Below are 24,769 nucleotides of genomic sequence, written 5' to 3' on the forward strand. Positions count from 1 at the left end.
TTATGTGTAACTTTATGGATGATAAAATTGGTAAGCGCTCGTACTAATGTTATATTATATAGTTCAAAACCTTAATAACCACATCGCTCGCTCCTTCATTACTAATATAGTGTAAATAACATACTACTCACATTCTTTATGTCAGATAATGCGCTACCCGGCAATCAGACAAGAATCCCGCTACAGGTTCGACTCACCGGGGGTCAGAATGAGGAGGAGGGGCGAGTGGAGGTGTACTACGATGGCATGTGGGGTACGGTGTGTGACGACCTTTGGGACATCCGTGATGCGGACGTCGTCTGCAGAATGCTGGGCTTCTCCGGGGTGCGCCACGCGTACGGCTTGGCGATGTTCGGTGAAGGACAAGGTCCTATCATCTTTGATAACGTCGAGTGCGTAGGAAGTGAAGAGAGTCTTGCCGAATGTTCACACACAGATTTCCTATCGCATGACTGCGTTCACGCGGAAGACGCCGGTGTGGCGTGTTGTGACTAGATAGATCTAAGTGATAAAGCTCTACAAGCATGCGTTTGTGTTCTTTCTATGTTATCATTCTGAAATACAGTGTTATTTTGCATCAGAAATATGATGACAACGGTTCTTTGAGGTAACTTCAAAATACTGAAGTGAAATTCCAGGTATCTTGCTGTGAACAAAATTTAGAGTAGAAAAACAGAGCAGAATAGAGAAAAAATAACTGTTTTTGTGAAAACGTCTAATCAGCATTTTTACTACCATGTGTATTTTATCACCCTGCTTTGGAATTCGTCAGGAAACCGAATGCTATTAACCGCTGTCAGCGGTGAAGTTTCACAATATATCACAAGCATATTTATATTTCTGTCATTGAATTTTTCTGTTTCTCAAGCCACAGACGGTAAAAGTTATCATGCTTTCACAACATGGTAGTCAGGGTACCACGTCAGGATTTTCGATATGGATCCGCAATCTTGCGTAAAGTGATGTGGTTTCAAAAGAATGTGGTATTAAGCTAACGTCTTGAGTACGAATGGTACCGATCAAATATCATACTGGAATTGAAAAAGTCACAACATTTTAAATTCTCCGTCCATTGGCACTCCCAGCGAGTCAATCTATAGGTCTCTAATACACCAGGCGATTGATGCGGTCCCCTCTTTCTCAGTATATCCTGTCGAGAAATGATATGGGGAAGTACATGTTAGATCTTGCTCATTGTTTCTTGAAATGTTAGATTCGTCTTTGTCCTTGTGGTAGCTCGTTTTATAACAAATTTAGAACTTTAAAATCTGCCGATGTCATTTCGTTACATCCTTCCAACGTCATATTACATTAAATCTTTCGGTATATATTCTGTGAATGGTATGTGTTCATTTGTCTCACTGCGTTGCGATTTGATTCTCGGGGCCCGAGTAATGAAAGCTGTGCTTTTAATTTATATGTTTCCCGCTTTGAGTGGTATGATTGCGACTTATTTACCGTCTATTACAAATAGTATTATGTTATTAGAATTTACGCTTTGATTATGAAAAATAAAATGAAATGTATACGCGTTTCTGTGTTATTATTATCACCGTAACTCATTTGTGCTTGGTTCGCTGTTTTGTGAACACAATTTAATATCATATCAAATCAATTCAAGTATGAAATTCTAAATATTGCATTTACTACTCTCCTGCTAAAAGCCTACACAGTACTTTCATGTGCCATTACTGCAAATGGTCTCAATTGATGCCATTCACAGACCACAGAATACCAAAAAGAAGCCTAATAACAACGGAGAGTGACACATTTTCATCGAGTACATTACGGGTTACCAGCTGGTTACCGAAGTAGAAGACGGTGCAAGGAAAGAACAAGCCAGTTCCGGGTTCCAGTTTGTGCATGGGCAGAAAAAGGTCATTTGTACCGAGGGTTTTTAATTTCACTGAGATAAGCATCTGTAATGCTATGATTATTCATGGGGATCCTTATAAATGGTGCCTGCCAGTACATCCACCTGATAGCAAGCCTGGTACTTGGCAATGTTAACAGAAAAAAAAATTGTTAATGTATTCAAAACAGCACAATGAAATAATTGCTTCCCAAAGTGTTGATAAGGCGTTTTCACATCAGCCCGATGTTTCGAAATAGCGCGCTATTTTCTGACTTGGGAAATTAACCCGATCACGAAATAGTGCGCTAGATAATGAGAACACAAATTAGCGCGATAATTGTATCGCTCTGATAAAGAAGATTTCTATCGGGCTGATGTGAAAACGCGTATTGCCGAACCATTGTGGTCACTATATCTACACAGGTTCACTCTTTGTTAGAATACGAGTTCCATAAATTGCTATAGGCATTTTCACATCAGCCCGATAAAAATCTAAGGTCGAGAAATTTTTCGCGATTGCGAATTAGCGCGCTATTTCATTTCTTATTCACATCAGCCCAAAGAGAAATAGCCTGAATTTTTGTCGAGCTAATTCGACAGCTGAGTGTGTGCAAACAGCATCAGTAAAACAGCATCAGTAATGTGTGTGCCCTCTCAAAAATTCCTCATGATTTGTGTGCAGTTTGCCCCGATCGATCGGGTCACACACGCTAGGCATGATGGGATGCATCGCGCTAAGTTCTCGAGTCGTTTTCACATTATAAAATAGCGCGCTACTATCCTGCTATTTCAGAAATTTCCCAAGTTGGACTGGAGAAATTTTCTCGATCAGAGCGATACAATTAGCGCGCTAATTTGTGCTCACACTATCAAATAGCGCGCTATTTCGCAATCGGGAAAATTTCCCAAGTCAGAATATAGCTCGCTATTTCGAAACATCGGGCTGATGTGAAAACGCCTCGTGTTGGGCAAGCTGCTGCATTATGTCATTTTGAATTGAGTGAGGGGCCTAACCTACTGAGGTCATTTGTACCCATGTGCATGAGCTATCTCCGAACTGGCTTATTCATTATCATCTGCCCTGCGGTCCATAGCAAATACAAGTCTATTGTACAGAGTAGGCGTTCAAATCTTTTCAATTGGTACCGTAGCTTGAAATATTGACTGCAAAAATAATTTCTCTTTAAGTAGTACATGTGTCTTGCTATGTTCATGTTTGGAATCCAGTTGAAATTTGTGAATTGTGAGTTGTTATGTAATTATATCAAGAAAGGGCAGACAGATTTATATGGTGAGATATTGGGAGGAAGGTAGATAAAGTGTCACTGCGATATCACGGTTGCAATTTCTTGGTCTTCGATGCAGGCTTAAAAATCCCATTTGTTTTACAAGATAACAGTTGGTTGTTTTGGGATGAAATCGAAGATAACTTTTTTTTTTGCTTGAATATGATATGCTTATACACACGCTTATGTATCCACCAGATTTTATGGTTATTGTTTGTTTAACTCGAAATCATGTTATTGGGCAACAGGAATAAAGGGTGTAAGTATCAACTATACTCTACATTATGTCGTATCGCGCGTTCTCTTATGTCTTTTAATATTTCCAACAATTTGCTTCCTGTATATATGCGTATACATATATATATATATATATATATATATATATATATATATATATATGTGTGTGTGTGTGTGCGTGTGTGCGCGCTTCTGTCAAAACCAACAGTTTATTTTTTACACAAATATTTGGGCTCCTCGCACTTTATCAGGTGCTCTTAGTTGTGAGAAAACAATAGGAGGTTATAATATTTACAACATCGTTGCCAACACTGCGGATGCGTGCTTAAACGCATCTGTTATTGACAACATGAGTCGATTTTTGTTTATTTTCTATATTATTGTGCCAACACGTAGACTACAATTGACTCAATAATATATATGTATATTTATGTAGATTGATATAGACATATATAATCACTCATGCATAAAACTTTTGTTCAATAAACCATAAAATTCACTCAGCAAACCCAAACCGATCGCAGTTGATCATAAATTTATGGTATCAACTTCATTTTTGTAAGCTCCAACGGACTCACCTGTCGCAAATTTAAAAGACTAATTCCTGCGCAGCCTAATTTTCATACCTTTATAAAGTAAGCAGTGCTCATTCAAGCATCAATTATTTGTAGACTTTTTGGTGTCATATATGAAAGATGAGTCCATAAAGCTATCCATACAACCCCCCCCCCCAGAATCATATGAAGAGTTTGTTTGCAAAAACCGATAAGTCCATATTTGCCAAATGGAGATATTTGCGATTAAAGGTCAAGAAAAATAAAGAGAATAATAACACAATTTTTGCTTCTTTTAACCATAACTTTAAAAATGTACCTTTATATGTAGTGACCAATATATTAGTATACAAATGACGCACAGGTCTGAGTGCGTCAGTCGGAATTGTGTGCATAAGGTAACTATGGAATGCTTAACCCACGAGGCGAAGCCGAGTGGGTTTAGGCTAAATTCCATAGTTACCGCATGCACACTATATTCCGACTGACGCACGAAAAAGACATTTGATTTATAGAATGGGTAATTTTCTTGTCAAAAACCCAGTTTTCTATCGTGTTACCCGATGACAAAATTACTGGATGCATTTCCTTTTGGCTTTCCGTAAAGGGCATGCATACCACCGAACTAAAACATAGTGGAATGCGTGTCCCTATTCCAAACATACGCGAGACCGTGCAGCCAAATTACCGTGTTGCGTCGCCATCTTGTTCGGTCAATTTTTCCTTCATGCAGCATGGAGTGCACGCTTAGGCGCGGTCAGACCACAGAACTCTTACACATAGAAGAATCACACCCATTCACAACCCGCTGAGCTCGGTGTCGCCACCGCGCGCCCCGGATGTGACGCCTCAGTGCACACGCCGCCATGTTGCTTAGCGGAACCTCCGCAGCTCCTCGCGAGTACGGTACGGTCAACTCACTGATCGGGCAGTATGACAGCCGCTATAGCCCTTGATATTTACTTGAACTTGTAAACTGTCAAACTGGTACTTCTCAATCCAGCGTTGACCACAGATTCATGTACTCATTTATGTTATTTATTTCACACTCTTCCCTGAAAGTTGTCTGTATTGAAACAGGTGTTTTTTCCCCTTTTGGATAGATCTATTTGACTTCGGAGACGTGATCTGCTTTGGTATAAAATAATCTAAGACGCGCGCCTGTCCTTGTCTGTGTCCTGCCATTTTTCTGATACCCCTCTCAACCTATATGTCTTGCATTTTCCCCCCTCCAATGATATTGTAAGAAGATGTGTGTTCGTGCTTTTGATTTTTCTCCCATTAAACAGGTCAAATTAAATTTCCAGTCAGTCCAGTTGTAAAAATCAATGATTTGTGGATATGATCATGTAATACATCTTCCCCATCTGACATTTCAACATTTTAGAAATTTGGAAGACAACATCACCTTAATTATATATATTGCTGCTGTTATCATTATCATTAGTAGTGTGTAGTACAATGTAGTTTTCACCCTTGCACATATTGGTATAGGAAGCAATAGGCCTATAGGCATATATACACTGTATATCTGTATACATGAAATAAAACAGAAATCGAGTTCATGCTAATCACCGACAATTTATTTCACCACACCAATTTTTGAGCGATTTGCAACAACACTTGAGAAAGAGCGAATCGCTCAAATATTTTTGTGCTGTAAATATATTGTTGGTGATCAACATGAACTTGGTTCCTGTTTTACTTTCGATATCATGATATTGCTGCACCAACATGTAGACTACCCAGTACTCAATCAATATATATATATATATATATATATATATATATATATATACTAGTTACATATTATATATATACATATATATATATGGATTCACACACTCACACACACACACATTACAAACATGAACTCCTTTCAAGATTGTCTTCCCACAAAAAAAACAGGAAGTTAAGTTGGACAGAGTTAATATTCCTGATTTTTTACAATTTATTTGACATTTATCAAGGTCAAAGTTGATTGCTGAGAATCAACCACAGTACAGTGATATACCATTTGCTTGAAGTACATGTACCATTATCATACCTAATACGGCGGCTATAATCACAGGCAGTACATGCATCAGGAACATGTTATGCAAATGATAGGCAAGACCACCAGTGTCCCAAATTTGTGACAACTATTGTAATCATAAAAGCAAATGCATATATACATCTATAATGGACATGCACTAGGGCAACAACATAAAATTCATGAATAATGAACACTGTCTGGCAAGATTATCTAAGGCAATACATCAATATAGTGCACAATTTCACTTGCCCTTGATAGCTTCAAGCGTGATTCAAAAAGAAAATCCTAATGAGTGTAAAAACGCACTATGGTATAGTATGAAAACATATTGTGTTGATCCGCATGCACTATGGCAATATAAATCTACGAATTATGGACACTGAAAAGAACACCAAAGGCATTCCTGGTAACAGTATTAAAGGCAATACATTTGTAAATGTAAGATTTCACTTGTACTTGTTAGCTTAGCATGATTCAAAATTAAATCCTTAGTAATGAGTTTAACAAAAACTACCCCATACACTGTATAGTATGAAAATATAATTTGGTAACAACATGTAGGCAAAACAAGTATCACAGATATATACAACAAATGTTGTATATCACGAAAGCAAATGCCTGTATAATCAACTACCATGCAATATAGCAACAACATAAAATCCAAAAATAATGAACACTGTCGGGCAAGAATATCAAATGCATTCTTGGCATAACAATATCAACTAAAGGCAATACGTGAACATCTGTATAATGTAAGATTTCACACACACCTGTTTGCTTCAAATGAAATTCAAAGTGAAATCTAAAGAGTGTGAAAACATACTACACTATATCTCAAAGTATGTACATAATGTAGGCAAAACAAGTGTCACAAATATGACAACTACATGTCTTGTATATCATAAAAGCAAATGCATGTACAATCACTTAGCATTCAATATGGCAGCAAAATAAAACCATGAATAATGGACACTGGCAAGAATATAAAAAAAATATCAAAGGCAATACTGTATAATCCATGATTTCACTTGCACTTGTTCGCTTCAAGCGCAATTCAAAATGAAATCCTTATGAGTGTGAAAACATACCATGGTATAGTACGAAATGTTAACGTGGCAACAATATGTAGGCAAGACAAGTCTCGCAAATACATGTATGAAAAATATTGCATATTGCGAAAGCAATGTTTCATGAACATGCATTAAATTGGCAATGTGGCAACAACATAAAAATAAATCCATGAATAATGGACACTGTCTGGCAAGAATATGAAAGGCATTCTTGGCAATGATAACAAAGGCAATACATTCATATACACATGTAGGGCAAAATTGCACTTGCTCTTGTTAGGTTAAGCACCATTTAAAATGAAATCCTGCAATATAGTTTGAAAGAACAGAAGTAAATGTGATAAAAACCTAAAATAGCAATAGACCTCAAAACGCTTTATCCTGGCAAGGAAAGCGCATTATTTAGAAACAAGACACCAAACAGGTTAGTCATCGCATTCTTCATCAGCGACCAGGATGCGATGTGATGGTAGATTAAAATCCGTTTCTGAAGCAGACATACACAGAAGGGTATGTCTGCTCCTGGTCGGACGGATTTCAAAACTAAAACTCAAATTTCAAACACCTAACATGCAAAATTAAAATTTGTTCTTCTGCATGTACCCTCATGAGATGTTGTGGAAAGTTGAATAAAGTTGGTACAGCATCTGCCCGCAGCCTTGTTATCTGGCCGGTGTGATCGAAGTACTTCTCTTCAAAGTGGTCAGAACACAAGGTAGAGTATGGTTTGGGAATCCAGTGGTCTCTTCTCATGTTCACAATCCATCTTTGGCGAAGAGCAACACCCCTTCTTGGAAATCTAGGATTTTTAACACACAGAGAACATATGATACATGTGAAAATTATTACCATATCAGATTTGTATAGACCTCATATTCATAATCATAAAACATGTGTACCTACAATACAACTATGGCAAGCATGATGATGATTGCATGCATGGACATGGTCCATGGAAAGCCCCTGATAATACTAGAGTACACAGTCAGTCTAGACAATCTAGTATCTAAACGACTGTAGAGTGTTGTCACTGACACTGACCCACCACTAGTACTGTGACTCTAGCTAGACAAGAATAAATCTACGTGTAAAGTTTACACCTAAGCTCAAATTTACATAAATAGATTTTTTTTCCATGTACAAAGCTGCTTGCCCCAACACACAACGTACAGAGTGTATAGCCCCAGGGCCTAAATTAGGCCTACTTGATCTTTTTTATTTTGCATATTTTGGTAGTTGGTGGTAAACAGATATGTCGACGGCAAACACAAAATCCAGTGTCTGGGACTACCTTTGCTACTGCGCTCACAAGAAAGCCAACATACGACCGATCCGCCTAATTGTAACGTTACTTGGGAAATTAATTACTTGTTATTCTCATCATGGCTTGGTGTCAAACTTACCTGTTTCCAAATCCTTTTGTCAAGTGATTTGTGCAGTTTACAGCCGCACAATACGGCATTTTAATGCCTCGCTCAGGGTCTCGGAACGTCAGAAAAACACGGTGCAACATGCAGTCACTGTATGTGGATGGCGTCTGCTGGGATTTGCACGCAAAAAAAGTTCCGCTAAGCAAAATGGCGGACGTCACGTGACAATGAGTCGAGCGACGGCGACAAAACGGGTGGCGAGTGATTCTTCTATGTGTAAGAGTTCTGTGGGTCAGACTGGGCCACTGGTACGCGCGCAAGCAAGAGTACGCCGTCCAGTGGCTAGTGATTATGACGTAACAATGCACGTTTGTTATGACAATGGTCTTGCGCTTCGGAGACACAGCCCGCACTCCATATAAGGAAAAAATTGACCGAACAAAATGGCGGTGGTAGCAAGTTTTGGTGGCTGCGTGTTTCCTGGGTGAACACGCATTCCACTATGTTTTAGTTCGGTGATGCATACCCGTACTTACGGTTTTTACTGGATGCATGGCCAGCCATGCATAAGTTTTTACTGGATGCATGGCCAAGACGAGTGCGCGAACGCTTGCTTTAGTGCGCGAACCTTTGTTACAAGTACGCGTACTCTTGCTAAGTGCGCGATAACATGTTTACCACTGTGACTCAGCGTGCGGCCAGTAAAAATGAACACATAGCTCTCGACCAATCAGATCGCAGGATTCTCGCTACCCATTCTATAATACTTTATGACAGACACCGTACTTTAAAATTTTCAAAAATTGACTTATCGGTTTTTGCGAACAAACTCTTCATATATTTCTTATTTTCTTTAGACACCCTATATATAATACATTTATAATATATATATATATATATATATATATATACATACATATATACATATATATATATATATATATACATATATACATATATATATATATATATATATATATATATATATATATCGAATATGAAAGTACCGCTAAGAGTGGTGTTCTTACATTCGGATTTTATGGTTGTCACACTGGGAAGATATGTAAAGAAGATGGAAGGGTATTCATTTGTGAAAACTCTATATTCCTCGACTTGCTGCTTTAAAAATGCTACGTTTGTTACCATTCCCACTATGAAATGAAAATGATAATTATGCAGTATTTGCTTTCTAATGGATCTTTGTATTTAGCAATTAGAGCGATTACACAAATTGGGGCTTTCCCATCCAGCTACAGCAGTACCGAAAAAAAAATGATTAAAGTAATTGAGTTGATTAAAATAACTAGTCATCTTTTTGCATTGCTTGCGATGAATTTCTGACTTTTGTGATATTTTAATGATACATTTTTCTAATCTAATTTATCCCGTTTTTAAATACACGACATAACCATACACTGAGTAAATCATACCTCAGAATGTAAATAAAGGACAACGATAAATTTGCTATCTGTATGCTGTTAGAAAAGGAGCTGTGTTTACATTTCGATGAACAAAATAACGACGAAAAAGGTGCTCATAAGTCAAATCAATCATGATTTGAAAGCAGACGCGAGTATCAAACTCGTCGCTTTCACATGAGCGTGGTACATGGTACAGTACAGATTACAAGTATGCACTAACACTGACTAATGTACGTCAAGCGTTTGTGCCTTCGGACAACATTCTATAAATCATTGCTCGGTAGCTATATTCATGCCACAAACAATTATGAAATATATCATTGTACTTAACAGCGGCCATCCTTTCATTCATCAATACAATTATTCATTAAGTTTGAGCCAAAAATGCATTTGGGACACACATCTAGGTATCGATAAATAGAAAACATTATTGAACATGCATTATGCACAGACTACGCTTGAACTAATATTTCCAAATATAGAATGATTTACAACATTATTCTAGAGTATATCATATTCAAAGTGGAAAATCAAGAACTGTGTTCATGAAATTATGCTCAAAGTTGCAGGTCTTTACCGATTGATTCAAATTAATGAAATGTAGTCAACCCTGCTGGAAAGGACACACTGTTCCACAGTGCACTGTGTTCTACTGTGTTCACAACGTCGCAAATGTGGAAACTCTCAAATCTTTCAGTGTTAAGACAATTTTACACAGTCGTGTTGTCTTTCACAGAGTGTATACGCAAAGCAATGTTTTGTTTCAAACTGTGGATTGATGATCCACAGCGTGCTCAAAGTGTTAAAAGGGTCGAATTTAACAATGTGAAGAGATTTCTGGATGTGTATATACTGTGATCATATTGCGGCTCATGTGTCTTACATTGAGACACTGTGTTCTTTCCATTAGACAACAGCACGGCTAAACCCTTTTCTGTCCCAATGAGCCGAATGTGCGCAAATTTCACACTTACATGTATGTGGTATGGACAGGGAATTTATGTAATGAGGGTCCACGAAGCCGGAGAGATTGTAACTAGATAACATTGAAACGTTCGACTGTCTACTTAATTCTCTCAAATCAGAAAGAGTAGAATGAATGGAAATAACAAATCTTTCTTATGTGATATCATATGTCTGCAATTGGAGAAGATGGTTATAACATGATATGCAATAGCAATATTATAAGAATGAAGAAAATGCAACGAATAGGATTATCAATTACTGTATTCCTGATATTTCCAATATTAATTTGAAATTCAAAAGTATTTGTTTGTACAATAAGATTCTTATCCTCTTTTTCATTTTAAACATTAAATGTTGAGTAAGTTTAAGAAGATAGAAAGCCTTCTAATCACTACGTGTCTCATAATAAACAGCCTGTGTGTCCATTTTTTTTTTTGTCTAGCAGTTATAGATTATAATCAAATATCTGCCTTAACTCCATGAAGTATTTTTTTTTGTCTTTAAATGAAAAGGATATTTTATCCTGGACTATAATTATCACTATTACCAGCATTCCGCGCATGGTGTGGGGAATGTCAAAGTATGTGTGATATGATGGGAATGTGGACTATATGGAGTCATCTGAAGCAATGACCATATTCAGGAATTCAGAGTCAGAGGGTGTATTATCGACTTCATCCTTTGCAATAGGAACCAGCACAGACGTCGAATTGTTAGAAGCATAGTCTCTGGTGACGACCATCACACCGTTCTGTCGCAGCCAGTACACTGTATTTTTGAATATAGCCACATCTGCCAGGTCACTGAAGTCTTCCACTCTTTGGATGTCAACTCCTGGTATCTTAGTCTGCCCAGGGCTTCCCGTGGGTAGGTTAGTGTAGAAGGCTCTGTCGGTTCCATGGTAGTCACAGTAGAGCAGTCGGCCAGCTGTGAGACAACACACCGATTTTTGATGATGAAATCAAGTCTTTTCTTTAATACTTAGGTGTTTTTAATACTTAGGTGTTATAAAAGTTGTATGGTCACATATGATAACATACTTTGACGTGTTCCCTAAAACTATCTTCAAATATTATTCCATATCCAATTCATTTTAACATAATTTCTGATGAAAAAATAAAATACAATTAGGAATTATACGATTCATCTTACTCACAACTTGTGTCAACAGCCAAGCCGGTAATGATGTCGTAACCACCAGTACTGAGAGGAGTACAATCAGTTCCGTTTTGAAGACTCTTGCATGTTATGTTCTCGGTAAACTCTCTGGTGAAGTACACATTACTAAAAAACAACAACAGCAACACCACCAACAAAAAACCGAGGTAACGTAAAATTACGGTCATCACGTGTAATGACAAACACATCATACAATATCAGATTAGAATGTAATACTAATGTCGAATATTGAAGATAGGAAAAGACGGACAGATTGATAAATAAAAAATAATCACTTTTAGCTATTAATGCTGCTCTCAAAATTTCATGTTATTGTGGTATGCCAGTTCCTTTGTGTCATACATAACTTACAAGCGTTACCATTTGCTTCATACTCGCATGCATTTGTGAACTCACCCCCAATGGACGGAAGAATATCACATTTAATAATGTTTGACTTTACAAAATGGTAATAGACCTGCTTGCCTTTACCCAAACTGAATTGGTGTCCATTGCACAGGGTCGCTGATTACGCAGTAGCCATTTTTAATACGCAGTAGCCATTACTCAACAAGTAACAAAAAGTAAATCATCAATGCATAGAAGACAATGGCGGATGTCGCGCGCCTAATGTGTCTATAATATTATTTCAAGTAAGCATTTCGTTTTATCTCAATCCAAGTTTTACTTACATGCTGGACGAGAGGGACGTTTGTATCTGATAACCATCACCTGTCGTAACGTAAATCTACAATATCGCTGAAACCAATGCCGCGAAGACTGCGTAAATAAGGAATATGTTTGGTCTTTTTTCTTGAGTCCAGGATAAATTACTTGATTTTTTTCAATTTAGTTTAGAATTATATCTTGGATGTTGAATCGTGGACATTAATTCAACCTGTTCCTATACTGTTTTGTCTCTCCATCGTGATGTCAGGCCTCACTTTAATACCGCACATTCTGCTACATTTTAATTTCACAACCAATTCGATTATTCCCAAACCTGTCTCTTCTGCCAATTGTTTTAATTTTTCGTCTTGTATCTTGAAGAGTCAGCGAAAGGATGTAAGAAATTAGGTTGGGAAGATAAAATGTGAATGATAACATCACATTCATGAAACATCAACTCTGGCAATTTTAAAAGATTGTTCACTTTCCGTCAAGAAGTGGCACTATGAAAGTGTTCTGTACTATCTGTAGCTGTATTAAGGTTAAAGGTCATTGATAGATGTGTATGCGATGTCACATCTCTTCCGCTTGAACTGCATAAAAGGCAAAATCCTGTTGACTTTCAGACTTTACACTTAGATAATAATTACAAATCGATTTACTGGATACAGAGTTACAGAATTTTGAGTGATTGAGATAGGAGGATAAGAACGTTCTAAAAGGTTATGACAAATTACAATGAATAAAGATGAAGGCATGGCAGATTCACCATAAAAAAATGCATGTTTGGGATTTGAGGGAAGCATAACAAAAGAAGAAAAAAAGTCCATGAATAGATTTTCACAGGTGAACATTTCAAGCTGTATAATAACATTACATTACAACATTTTTTATCAACGAAAGTGTCATATCTGCCTTTGTCCTCATCCTTGTGCATTTCATTTTTTCCAGTGTATACAAGGTTTACCTGCTCAAGGACAACAATGAATTCTTCAAATCGAAACTCTCAATTGTTTGCATATAGTGAAATTTTGAAAATCGCTCCCCTTCCCCTTTAACAGTTTTATCCCCCCACCAAAAAAAAAAACAAAAAAAAAACGAGTGAAAACGCTCAATCATGAAGGAGCAATTTTCAGAAACTAGTGAATATAGAGTGATATCGCAATACATTTGGAGTGAAGAATAAATATTGTTCTTTCACTTATTTGGAGTGACCTCAGGGACCACTCCAAAATTAGTGAAAATAAACATTTTCACTCAAAATTCATTCCAAATGTACTCTAAACTCACTCGATTCTACCATTTACATCCTTCAAGAGTCTATACTTTCGAGTACTTACTCGACCATTATTACATGTGTCATTTTTGTTAACAAAAACAACAACAACAAACAAAAAAAAAACAGTGAAGCGAATGAGACTTATTTTTTTTTTAGAGGAGGCATAAGGATCCATTTAAAGGTCCATCCATGACTTATAATTTTCGTCAAACGTTAAAAGCGACAAAAGCAGTTCTTACTCGTGGTAAATGGCAAAAGCAAGGCCAAAACCAGAGAAGAAGATTACGTCTGTCTCTGCCCCATCTGGGTCAATTGACATCTGAGTAAGCTTGCCAGCATACAGGATGTATAGTGCCCTTGGTGACTGCGTTATAGCGATTGCCATAGGGTCTAGAGAGTGAACAAAATTGATAATGTTTATTATATTTTGATGATGATCATGGTTAACATACACAAATTGATATTCCAACAATTCCAGCATATGATTTATAATTTTTTTTTTCAAGTACACTTAATGTTATTTAACCAAATTCAAATCAAGTCGTTTATTCATCTCATTTCCTGATAAAACAATACAACAGTGTTGAATTTTACCATACGGTACAATCATGTGAACAATCATTTATATCTCTGATATAAAAAAGAGAACTTGAATAAAGTCATTTTTCCTTTCTTAAAAAGTCTACTCCATTTTCCTCCTTAAATTGATTGCACGAAGTAGGAACTTGATCGCCTAAAAATGAAATTGAACGCTCCAAACAATGTCGATGGGACTATCACATGACTATCGCATGAATTTGAATGCACGAGTAGGAAAGTCAGTGCTCGCATTTTGAAATTGAATGCCCAATCGTGAATTTGATTTCACGAAAACGAAATAGAAAGTCCATAAATGAAATTGATCGCTCGGATTCTGAATTTGAATGCCCAAATATTTTCGCGTGTGTGCGCTGTGTGAATTTGAATGCACATTAATGAATGTTAATGACAAAAGTATGAAATGGACTGGGAAAACTGGGAAATTATTATCCTAAAAAGTAATACAAAAAGCCATACAGAAGCATGAATGTAATATACAGTATGTCCCCCAAAAAATTACAACGGGGCCCTCCGCAATGATATCTTTAAAGATAGTGAATCAATCTAAATACAAATTCAGGGTATGAAACTATAATTCATTGCCCGCATCTTACAGAAAACCCCACTCGATTTGCTTCAGTGGTCAAAGAGAAATACGGAATTTTGTAGAGGATGTCAGGAATCTCTTCTGTCCAAGTTCTGTCTATTTATTCACACACAAAATCATCGAAATGCTAAACTCGGAAGAATCCGATTCATGACATGCTTTGCAACAATCCACATTTCTCTGTGACCGCTTAACCAAATCGAATGGGGATTTCAGCAAAATAGAGCTAAAATGTTATATATTAAGACCCTGAAGTAGCATTTAAAAAATGTAATCATATTGGGCGTTATCAATGCGAAAATCTGATTGTAATTTTGGGGGGACATACTGCAGTAAGTCGCCCCCAAAATTACGATCAGATTTTCGAGTTGATAACACCCAATATGATCTACCTGTCTAAGTGGTACTTCAGGGTCTTAAAATATAACATCTTAGCTCTGTTTTGCAGAAAACCCCATTCAATTTGGGTAAGCGGTCACAGAGAAATGCGATTGTTGTAAAGCATGTCATAAGTCTGATTCTTCCAATTTTAGCAATTCAATGCTCTTGTGTGTGAATAATAGACAGAATCTGGACAGAAGAGATTCCCGACATCCTCCACAAAATTCCTCATTTCTCTTTGACCACTGAAGCAAACTGAATGGGGTTTTCTGTAAGATGTGGGCAATGAGTTATAGTTTCATACCCTGAATTTGTATTTAGATTGATTCACTATTTATAAAGATATCATTCCAGAGGGCCCCGTTGTAATTTTTTTGGGACATACTGTACAACAACAAAAACAACAAAAATATTTTACTCCGGAAGAGTATTATTGCATTAAAACACGCTTAAACTCTACAAAATTAATGTAAAATTGTTTGATTTTTAATAATCATATGTGCCTAGAAATCCTAGATCATCACTGTTTTTTTTTTCGTTTGTGTGACAGGACACATGTTTGTCTCTGTACTCTCAGTAGAGTGTGTTTGACTATATGTATTTGTGTGTGTGTTTTATGTGTGTGTGTGTATGTGCCTGCGGGTTTTTTTTTTGTGTGTAGGGGTTGTGGTATGCACATGTGTGTATGTTACTCGTAGATGAAGGGAAAATTAACGATAGCATTGTTACAAATGACTGTTATTGAAAAGACTTTGTTCGAAAATGATCGACAAAACACGAATTTTAAACTGCAATTCTCATAATCACATTCCAGATTCCCCGGACGAAATTGAAATACGAACCTACTTGATTGAATGAAAAAAAAAACACAGTTGAAATGAAAGAGAAAACCTGTACTTTGGGGGGGGGGGGGGGAAATGGTAGTTATTTCTTGATGTATTTGAACACTGCTTGGAATTTCAATACAGCGTTTTTTGCTTTGTTTTGTTTTTTACCAAATGGTCTATGTTCGTCACATCAATCACATAATATATGAAAAGAAGTTTTTAATTCTAGCCTCTCTTTTACCCAACATAATGTGTCTACCATGAGTTGAGTTCAATATAAAAATTTGAATTATCACATTGGAAGCAAAATCTACTCTTTATGGTATCCATACTGTATACATGGTCAGAATTACTGTCTACATAATTGTATGTTACAAAGTAATGTGTAATATCGCATGACATTTCTCTGGAGTATAGCCATTTCACCTTAAAAAATATGAATTATTGTTAGGTTATTTTATTCATTTCATGTAGATATAAATAAATAATAAATAGTAATCAAAGAATGTATGAAGCTCAAACTTATTTGAACAGGGAGAGGGCTTGCTTTTCCACGCAGGGGAGCATTTTGAATTTTGAACTTGAACGTGAAGGTGTGGGAATCCCTTCCCACGCCACGGACTTTTTGTATTCTAATGATCGTTATTCAATGACCTGATGCATCTTTGTTGTTTTATTGAGAAAATTTGTCAACCTTCAGATAGAGTATGGTTCTTAATTATTAGGCCTGCTACAATTTACATATGCAACATTCAATTAAAGTATTATCGAGCGTATCTCAAATCAGGAATCTTTGTCGAGACTGAAGCATCTGACCATTATAACCATTTGAAAGACCCCTAAAGCACTCTCAACAGAAAGAAGACTACACAGGAAATCCAGGGCAGTTTTTTAATAAAGTAATATTTTATTTGTGTGTAACTCGCGGAGACATCTCCGTGAATGTCTCGTCGTCTCCGGTTGGTTTTCCGATAGGTTTCCGCAAAATCACGGAGATGTCTCGGAAACGTCTCAAAAAATATAGTCTCTGTGACTTGGCAGGAGACCAGCAGGACACTGGAAAGAACCTCCGATTAAGAACGAACACGTTCGATTCCGTCGCTATTCCTCATAGACTCGGTTACATTCCGGAAGACGTTTCCAACTAGTCTCCAGCCCAATGAGACAACCACTTTGACCGCAAACGCTTTTCAACATTTCGTTACTTTGAGGTATAGGATTTCGTGTCCCCATGCGTCAAAATCACAAACTTTTGTTTGCCTAAAATGAAATTTGAAAATTGACGTTAGTTATTGAAAAGAAAAGAAATGTAATGTGTTTTTCTTGTGTTAGATTGCATGTGTCTGTGTGTGTGTGTCCGTGTGTGTGTGTGTGTGTTGTGTGTGTGTGTGCTTTTGTGAATTTGTCATGTTTGTGTATGCATTTGGGATACTCTGCTTACCGCCAGTGGAGATAACTTGTTCTGGAGACTTGTGCAGAAGATCGGAGCGCCAAATTATATTGTATTTTGAGTGAATTCTAACTAAACACTGAGAGGTTTTGAGAATTGTGCAACGCGAATTCGCAACCTATAACGAAGTGAAGAAAAAGTATTTACAAAACTGAGCTGGCGGAGGGCGTATGCATGGCCGGCAGAACCGTAGGGGCCGTGGGGAGCCGTGGGGCTCGGGCTCCCACACTTTTTGTGCACCATACAAAGGAATACATAAGGTGTCATCACTTTGAGCCCCCATACTTTTTTTTTAACTCGGAAGTACGTAAGTGGCACTAAATAGAAATAGATAGAGATCTTGAAGTGTGAGCGCGATATGGGTTATGTTTTTCCACTGAAGACCTTTATTTATTTGTTTGTTTGTGTTTTTTTTTCTTGTCAGCTGAAGAAACCCAGAAGTGGAAGGGGAGAGATCTGGTGAGCCGAGGACTTTTTTTTTTTCTTTTGCTTGTTAGCTCATGAAACCCGGAAGTGGGCCCCCAAACTTTTGAAAACGCTCCGCCGGCCCTGGTGTTTACGTTTAGTACACACACTTTCACTGTTGTGCATCAAAAACATGTTTGAACGGCCTTATCGGTTGTTAATTGTTATTTGTATAATTACATGTTACAATTATATGTAATTAACAGCTCGCTATTACACTGTTAAAGAATCTAATGATAAAATCACGTTACACTCTCATTTGAATGTTTTGTAGTTGAAATTTAAAATAGGAGACATTTCCTCCCAGTTTGTTACGTTGTATCCACTTTGTGAAAAATGCAGAAATAATCAAATCAAACAATTCGCCCACGGGCAGCTCTAAGATAGCAGGCGTCCACCCGTCGTGTTTTCAGAATGTATTCTTGTTGACAAGCAATGGAGATCCATTCAGTCGGACCAACCTTCCCATTTCCACGGTCTTTCCTCGCTTAACTCTCTTTAAATTTTGATACTCTACGAAGTAAGACATACATTACGTTGAGCTTACGTATCCTTCTAATGCCTTACCATTGTCATAACCACACCAAACATTTTTTGTAGGTGTTATGGGGTCGAAAAGAAACATAATTTGTGTTGATCATATTTAGATCACTGTTGAATTGCTTTCGGTAACGTCATAATCATGATATGTTGGCTTACTATCATGTCTGAAATGACAAATCAAAACAATTTAAACACTGTTAAAGATTATCCACTGTTAAATGAAAGATTTTCTTGCCTGTCAATATCCCCAGTGTCATGATCATCTTCAACGTACCGAGAGAACACGGGGAAAGCTGTTGCTTGGTCTGTAAAAAGTGGAGATCATTGGTATTAGTACATCCCTTGTCCAATAAATACATAAAGGAATAGAACATTTTGGGTAATTCTGACGAAGAGAACTGCTGCATAATGATGGCAGTAAGTTAGTTGAAATTACAATCTTATTGTTCAGATGAAGATAGAAATGAAACACTAGATAAACGTACTACTGTACGTACAAAAGTTAATTATTAATGGAAAGCAATATATTTGATCTCTGAATGAATTTTTGCGGGGTGTTGTTTTTATTGCAAGTGATTGCTACATTGCCCTACATCGATACAAATAAGCACTAACTTAATCAGTGTTTTGGTAGATTCCATGACAGAGGAAATCATAGGTATAGGCCTACATACTCGAGCAGGACATCTATGTACTTTCGTCATGCAATTTGTCAATCAGCTGCAATAGGAGCATCCTGCTGTTAATATATGGATCATACTAAATTGTCTTGATAATACTAATTGCATAAGGAAAAAACAAGGAAACTTATTATGTAAAATTGATAGACCATTGTGTATGCATCTTCATAATCATTGGTATGCACTGTTTAGTGATAAGATTGTGCTTGATATTCTCAGTGTCATTATATTTGACACTGTTAAGTATTTGCATACAGTATTCTACAAGCACTGTCAAGATTATGCCTGAAAGTAGTGGAATATACAAGACATATCCTCAAAATCTGTATTTACTAAATGGCCGTCTTTCATTTTTCCCGTGCTTGTTTTGGACAAGGTAAGCAATTTCTTAGAGCAAATAATAATAACAATGATAATAATGATACTACTACTACTACTACTACTACTACTACTACTACTACTACTAATAATAATAATAATAATAATCGGTAATATCCGAATTAATACTCCGCTACTTTAGAAGGTTCTTTCCGAGACGGGTGGACTATAATATTCCCTGTCAATGGTAAATCAATAAATGACTAACATCAAGAACGAATTGGTATATGGTTTTTAAAGTCTTATGCAGAAAAGTTTGCAATGACTTTAAAATGTACCATATATTTATTCCCAGATATTACAATAAAAGTGTGCACACATGCTATCATCTCCACTTTACGTCCTATCAAATATAAATGAATACCCAGAAAAGTGCTGCAAGTATTGTGCAAAAAGAAAATAAAAAGTACACTATGGAGTATATGATTATTGTACTTACCATTTTGACTTTTAGTCTTGTTACTGCCTTGATCATAGATATAATTTCTGATAAATTTTAGTAAAGGACAATCAACATATTGCTGTTAAGCTGTCGAACTCTCGTTGGAACTTGAAGCACAAGCAGATACTTTGACTAAAAGATATCCGAAGGTTTCTGCCCAATCAAAATCTGGATGATGTTTAATAAAGGTCCCTCAAAATACAACATAAGGAATGCCGAACAGATAACAGTAAGTGAATTACCTGGAATGACAAACCCCACCTAATGCCTTTAATACGCGGGATACAGAAGATCAATGATAGGGGAGCCACTATCCCATGGATTGAGTAAAGGGGTAATCGCGCCTATGTATCACATAATTAAAACTCGCCGGCTTTTGGTGAGAGGTGTGACGAAGTGGACACGTAGTGTTGATATTGCCTTACATGCTTTTTTTTTTGTCATGGTCACGACCATCATGCACCAATGAATATAAGGTCATTGCAAACAGATGTCGAATTAACAAACTTGCTAATTACTTCTTTTACTTTCAGTCCGTTTTGCTTTCATCATATCATTTCTGATGACTAAAAATGAAAGAAAAAAAAAACCGCTATTTGTTTAAGTTATCGAATTGTCGCCCGAAATTTGAAACACAAGAGGGCACTCAAGACTCTATTACAACTCCAACGATATCTGTCCTATCCAAACCTGGATGGCGTCCTTTCGGTCTGTCAATATCAAATACCCATAGAAAGATGTAGGTCGTACTAAGAAGGACAAGGCACGGCCAATGTCCGTAACAGGCCGGAGAGGATATAAATGAAAAATGGAGTGGGATGCCATTGACTAATGAACATATTTTGTGCCTGAGTATTACTCCATTAGACCTTGAGGCTCTGTTGACGGATGTGCCAAAGTGGACACGTCGTGTTGTGTTGTTTTAACTTTACATATTCTATTCAAGGACACGACATTCATGCATCGATGATTACAAGCTCATCGCAAACGGAGATAGAATCACCATACTTCAGAAAGTAACGGCGATTGCAATATCATCATTATCAAAATGAATTAAAAAAATGTAGGCCTACTATCTTATTCAACTTTTTAGGTTAATTTAGAGGAGGGACTATCTCAGGTTGACGATTTTCTTCTTACCATGCAATAGTATCCTGCAATACTACATATGCCCCGCATTCATCATCCTTAACCCGTCAAGACCCAAGATCCTTACTAGCCTCTCGTGCTAAAGGCATTGGCTATGAAGTCTCTGTGGGCGAGCGGTCAGGATGTTGGCGTTCTATGCCAAAGACCCGGGTTCGACTTTTTTTTTAGCTCTTGCTCTTCTTCCAAAAGAGGAGGAACAGTAAGATGCATAATAATTTCAAGCTACGCACAGTTTCTCTTTCGTCATATCACATACACACACACACATACACACACACACACACACAAACACACACACACACACACACACACACACACACACACACTCATCTATATGTTAGGTGTTTATGCATGGTATTTACATTATGTGACCGTGCATCACAAAACGAACAAAACGTCGCATGCACTGATTTTGTGTGAGGACTGAAAATAGGTGAATAGGGTCAAATTGGTCAGTCATGACTTTCTATATTTTCTGAAAGACCATGTCTTCTTCTACATTATGCTAAAATTTGGTATCATTAAATGAACAGAATAGTGTGTTTTTAGCAGTTTATCTCGAGCACTTTTATTAGAATAGTGTGATTGGGTGTCTTTAGAGTCCCCCTTTCATTTCTTGAAAAAACCCTGTACATACTCTTCACTTTCAGCTCTAATAACTTTTGAAAGGATGATGCTACTGCTTTGAAAGTTGGCAGCTATCATGGACAGAATGTGTTAATAAAACATGTTTAATTTCAAGTTAATCTAATAATTCCTTTGGTGGTTTTCATCCTGTTTTTTCCCATTCATTGCACAGGTAGCACGGCTTGGTGAAGATTAAACGCTTGAATAGACCCTGTGCTTCAGACAAATCACTTTTAATTCCTCCTCCTGTCAATACCCAGTCTTACGGTTCACGATCATTTCAGTCAGCATCCCCTCAACTTTGGAACAGTTTACCTGAATGCATAAAGCAAAAAGACTCTATGGACAAATCAAAATTCCTATTAAAAATGTGTTTGTTTGTTTTTTTTTTTTTTTGGTTTATTGAGTAGTTTTATGTCTCATTTCTAACCATCTCTGAAACTGTTCCTTCTTTCTTTTTTTTTCTGTCTTCTTCTTCCTTTTCTAGTTTTCCCTTAGCGCAAGTTCAAACGGCGCTCTTTTAATCAAATTCATGAAATTGTCATGGCTACCATTGACCAATTAAGTTAATGCAATTTTCTTCTTTATCATAGCAAGCTCCACTTTAATTGAGTCTGTTAGGCTAATGAAGTGTTTTGAATATATAAATAATTATCTTCGCAATATTACCCTTCATGACAATGATATGAATTTTCGCATGAAAAAGTGTCATATTTGGGGCTATCTGATTCTGCTTTAACAATTTCTTCAGAAAGACACCTGCAGGAGTATATTTGGAAGTAATCGTCTACGGTTAAGTATATCATGTCCGAAAGAGAAGGTCAATATATATATTAAAAAAAAAAGTTATACAATCCATTTCATGATTATTATTACTGCTATTGGACTGGTGTCAGTCGCGGATTAGTGATCACCATCTCGCTCTACGGAGCATACAGAACACCTTGAATTCAGACTAGATTACTACCGCATCAGGAAAATTCATAGAATTGATTGCTTTCTAAGGTCATCATTTGTTTTAATATTACGATTATATACAATGTCTATATATAATATATATATATATATATATATATATATATATATATATATATATATAAATATATTAATATACATATGTATAGATAGATATAGATATAGATAAATATGTATTTGTATATCTCTATACATATACATACATGCAACTAAAGACATATTACCTGTAGATAAATATATACATATTTCTTATATGTTGGACTTCGTCAAATCACCATGACAGATCGACAATATATAATCTTTATAAATCAATCTAGACACCATTACATTTTCCCGTGATACATTTTCTTAACCAATATGGTGTAATATCATTGGATATAAACATGATGCATGAAAACACAAATACGTAAAAAAAAGAGATATGTCTCCTAACCACCAAATGTGGATTAATCCCCTTTTAGAAAGGGCCTACTAATATTCACTATACGTATATGGAATGGAGAAAAAACAATGACCAATTAAAGAAGTTTAATATAACTACATATAGATGACTTTGTCCGAGAAAATCATCATAGTAATGTCATCTAGAGAACATCTCAAATAATTTCAAAAACTCAAATCTGTTTAAGTGACAACCTGTCTAGAGCGACCACTGAAAGCAATTCCCTCCGAAAAAAAAAATCATGCTAAAGAACCTGCCTGTAGTAACCATCTCCATGTCACCCTTGGGTTGGCCGCTATAGAGAGATTTGACTGTATAAATCAATAGTCATTGGGGCCTCTACCAGCACAAAACTTGAATGATATTAAAAAAGTACCTCTGCAAGGCACTGGTATTGAAAATCAAACCATGATTTCACAAAGCACACGGGCGTGATAGAAAATTTGGAAAACTTCCTAATGCGCGGATGCAAATAGCGGGATAGCTTATATTTCTCAGTAGAGTATGCAGGGGTTCATGTCGAGCGTTTATGCCCTTAATCTATCAACATTTATAGTGCATTTGCAACGACTACATAATTTTACGAAATGCTTCTTTTCATTCATTCATCCAATCAGATAGACCGTTTACGAAACGTGGACAGATCCAAGTAATTCAAAATGAAAATTATATCGTCAACATCGAAACAAGGTTACTAAACTTGTTCGCCAGGCTCACCAAGCATAATTATGTCAATTCCATAGGAAGCAGTCTCCAATAAAACCCCCAAAACCTATTAGAGTCATGTCAAGCAGTGCAGATCTGCGAGTGTTGAAATTTCATCATTATTCACACTGATAGTGGCCTGTTTACAACTGACAAAGCAAAAGCTGAGTGTCTAAACAGATTCTTCCACTCAGTACGTACCGAAGATCGATCCTGCCATTTTGACTCCAAGGACACTTCCCCTTTTCCCGCCATAGGCCATCTTCACATTCATAGACCTGGTGTGGCTGAACAACTACAGAATCTCAACCCATCCAAAGCTTGTGCATGGCCCTGACCAACTTTCTCCAAGATTACTCAAGCTTGTAGCTGAAGTTGGAAAGGTCCCATCTGATTGGAAGTACGGTGCTCAGTCACATCTCCAAACATGTTTGTAGGTGCAAAATCTTTAGTGAAGTAGCAACGTAGATTTCGCCAGAAGCTGCCACCAACACCCAACTTATCTCAGCAACACAGGATTGGACACACACACACACTCCAATGCAGGGGACAGACAGATTTGGCTTTTCTGGACTTCCAGAAGGCATTTGATCATATCGCCCACTGGCATTTGGAAACC

The 24,769-nt window shown here is 36.8% G+C and overlaps 1 protein-coding gene across 1 annotated transcript in view; it reads left to right on the top strand.

Annotated features, from left to right (window-relative positions):
- The first annotated feature begins 231 nt into the window (after window positions 1-231).
- LOC139717677 (uncharacterized) overlaps window positions 232-24,769 on the top strand; it is a 609,026-nt gene continuing 584,488 nt past the window's right edge. The window contains exons 1-2 of the mRNA XM_071629179.1: window positions 232-484; window positions 2,080-2,100. Coding sequence (XP_071485280.1) covers window positions 247-484; window positions 2,080-2,100 — 259 coding nt within the window. The 5' untranslated portion in view covers window positions 232-246. The remainder of the gene's footprint in view (window positions 485-2,079; window positions 2,101-24,769) is intronic.

The sequence above is a fragment of the Diadema antillarum genome, unplaced genomic scaffold (genome assembly GCF_040938485.1).
Source record: "Diadema antillarum isolate AM-2024a unplaced genomic scaffold, OU_Dant_1.0 scf00000080, whole genome shotgun sequence".
Lineage (NCBI taxonomy): Eukaryota > Metazoa > Echinodermata > Echinoidea > Diadematoida > Diadematidae > Diadema > Diadema antillarum.